The sequence below is a fragment of the Aplysia californica genome, unplaced genomic scaffold, assembly GCF_000002075.1.
Source record: "Aplysia californica isolate F4 #8 unplaced genomic scaffold, AplCal3.0 scaffold00201, whole genome shotgun sequence".
In the NCBI taxonomy this organism is placed as follows: Eukaryota; Metazoa; Mollusca; class Gastropoda; order Aplysiida; family Aplysiidae; genus Aplysia; species Aplysia californica.
In genome coordinates this window covers 630,239-633,354 of record NW_004797471.1, presented here as the reverse complement: position 1 = coordinate 633,354, position 3,116 = coordinate 630,239, and the positions used below count along the sequence as shown (strand labels likewise).

Genomic DNA, 3,116 nt, shown 5'->3' with positions numbered 1-3,116 from the left:
GGGGAGGAAAAGACATAATTTTCTCACCTTCAGCTGTTCCAACTCAGAGCTGAGCTTGCGGTTCTGGGCCTCGAGGAATCGAACCTTCTCGATGTAGTTGGCGAAACGCTCGTTGAGGTCCTGCATGTCCTTCTTCTCTCTCTCGCGGGTGGACTTGACGCTGGTGACGCCAGTGTGGGAGACATTGCCGAAGCCAGAGGGCAACATGCCTAAGGACAACAGAAGACCAAATGTTAGAGTACAGGTATATACATTTTACATCATTGCACAGATCTGACGGACCAGCATAGAATAGAGTAGATGTCATACAACTGGAATGGAACAACAGGTCTGGAAGAACAGAAAACTAATCAGATACATTATGAACAAGACGAGACTGAGTTAACAACAAAAACAACAACAACCAAAAGCCTTCTCTCAAGATTTTAATCACCTCGTTCCACCAACCCTAAGCCATATTATATTGTCCATGGTGTTGGGTACTTTTATCCTGCTTGTAAGTGCCAACTTGAACAGTGCGATTTTTCTTCAGACACAGGAGTACTTGTTTTATCATATTTCATAGTAAGAACAAAAATTGTTGATCAAAACGGATTTTGAATAGCTTTGCTGAGAGACACAGTTATATTATTCGTTAAAATTTCTCTACTCCTCCGATATTGTAGTCTCTATAAGCAGAGCTTATTACAAGTCTTTTTTTTAGTTTGTTTTTTGTTTACGATCATACGATTTCCATGGTCTTTTTTATTTTGTAGGCTTGTGTACATTCCGTATTTTTAAAAACAGGAATATATGAGACCTTGCTCTTTGAAACTTAAAGAGTTAACTTTGGAACATTCTCTTATGTCCACATAATATCAGTGTGGAAGAGTAGAATATCAGAAAATTTGGATTTTGTTTTAGACAGTATTGATCTAATTTGTATTGTAAGTCAATGGAATAAAAACGATCTATTCTTTGAGTGTTGATTTGCTTTCTAAGAGTATGAACCAGATAATCCAAAATAATGCGACTACTAGCAGTATGATGTTCTTGCTCTTGACATCTAACGGCATGTCGGTCTAAATGTACGGCAAGCACTTGGTCTCTCATCAGTTCACGGTTGTTATTTTAAAGTAAATATTAAACTAAAAATTTGGTATCTGGTTCGAGCCCTGCTCTGATTAGGACCCCGCAGTTCATGTTAAGGGAAAGTCCTTGAGCTCAACGAAAAAGAGAGGAAGGTGTCTTTAAGACAAAGGGAAGGAATTAATTGAGTTTGTTGCTTGGGTATTAAGTCAGAGGTGCTTTTCTTGTGACTATCAGTAGAAGTGATAGGCAGATTGGTATGCCTTCACCCACCCCAAATTTCTGTTCATCCCGCTTTGTACTGTGACGTCATTCAAGAAGTGGGAGTTCCAAATTAAACGTCAATCCCCGATAGGTCCTAGCCAAGTGCTTAAAGAAAACTCCCCACTAAGGAACCCAAATTTAGATTTATTTTCCGCCGCTATGAGACTATGACCCGAGTCTCCTGCACCGCATATTATCATAATGCTGACTCAGCTATCGGTGCTGTTGACCGTCTGCAGTCAGAGGTAAACAAATTTTCTTTTGGCAGAAGTAGAGACACATTCTTTTTTTTCTAACCTATTGAAATCATGTTTCCGAAGAAGTGCAAAATTCTTCAGAGTCCAAACGACTTTATCTGACTCCCTGCTGGTAGAAGTACCACTTCGTGGGGTACCAAATGAACTTGAAAGGAACAACTGCTCGACTCATGGGCTCTACCCTTGGCATGCGCAGCAAACAACCCGCCTCGCCCTTACGGAGTGCCTGGCCCCAATTGTCTCCACTTGGGGGCCGCCTTAGTCTATATAGGGGAAACCCAAAGCACGTGACCTTTTCGGAGATTCCCGTGCCGACGTCGATCCAGGATTAGCGCGGATGTGCGAAAAAGGATACCTCGTACGGGCTTTCGCAATTTGCTCTGAAGTAGAAGGTAATTTAAGGTGAAAGCTTTGTCTTGGAATTTCGTACTCAAGCACACCTGTTCTTACCGAGGGCAGGGCAGCTGCAAAAGCAAAACTGTGATACTCAACTGTTTTGCAGTGTCATCATTTTTTCCACATTTCGGGTGTTTAAAACGTTAGTCATTTTTTAGCGGCATTTTTGTTAACATGGGCATTTGGTTTGTTTGTTTGTCACATCAAAGGAAAGCACTTGTACTAATGAGAACTGCAATAGCACAATGACTATTTTGACCTAGAATAAGGATACATTAATAAGTAAATAAATTAGCGCACACAACCACCCAAAACAGCGGGCCGTATGCGCTCAAAAATGTACATTACATTTTAAAACAAACTGCAAGAAAAATGGTATTGAAACATTTATAATTTATGTTTTAAAAATTTAATCACCCATCCGTCTCCATCAAACCGATTTGACGTACCTGAGGAAATTTCAACGGTCCTCTTGTAGCTTCCTCCACCGCTGCCGCTTCCGATCACCCCAGAAAGAGAGGATGAGTGCCCAACTTGGTTGTTGCGGGGGTGGATGCTAGACTTGTAGTAGAAGTCGTCGCCGCCGCCATCTTGTTGCAAGGCGGAGCTACTGCTGCCTCCGGAGCTGGAGGTGATGATGGTGCGTTTTTCGGTTACAGTTGACTGCGTACTCATTTTCGAGTCTTGGTCGCTGCAGGAAGTTTCTTAGAAATCTGTTGATGTAATAGTTATAGAGAATGTTATTAGTTCATCTTTAAAACCCATTTGAACTTCTGAGTCTTGGTTGTGTCCAAAATTGCTTAGGGATCTGTGGGAATGATGATAGAGGGTATAATTTTATACTTCATCTCCAAGACTTATAATATGAACTTTCGAGTCTTAATTGTTTCAAAATGTTACTTAGCAATCTGTAGATGTGATACAATAGAGCGTGAGCCTTTAGTTCCTCTTTATTTCACACAAAAAACACATCTTTAAAGATAATGAATTCTATCATTTATTTTCTTTTTTTGTAATGTACACTTTTTATCGTGTACTGTCTACTGATAATGACTGTTCACAACTCATTGTGTGTTTCTTAATGGGATACACTTTTATATTATTATTATTATCATTATTATTACTATTGTT

General features: G+C 40.0%; 1 protein-coding gene across 3 annotated transcripts in view; it reads right to left on the bottom strand.

Annotated features, from left to right (window-relative positions):
• Positions 1-27: 27 nt before the first annotated feature.
• Positions 28-3,116, bottom strand: part of LOC101848819 (60 kDa neurofilament protein) — a gene marked incomplete at its 3' end in the record, with an annotated part of 14,835 nt that continues 11,746 nt past the window's right edge. For all 3 annotated transcript variants that reach the window (XM_013082952.2, XM_013082953.2, XM_013082951.2), the window contains 2 exon segments: positions 28-209; positions 2,435-2,698. In XM_013082952.2, the coding sequence (XP_012938406.1) occupies positions 28-209; positions 2,435-2,660 (408 nt within the window).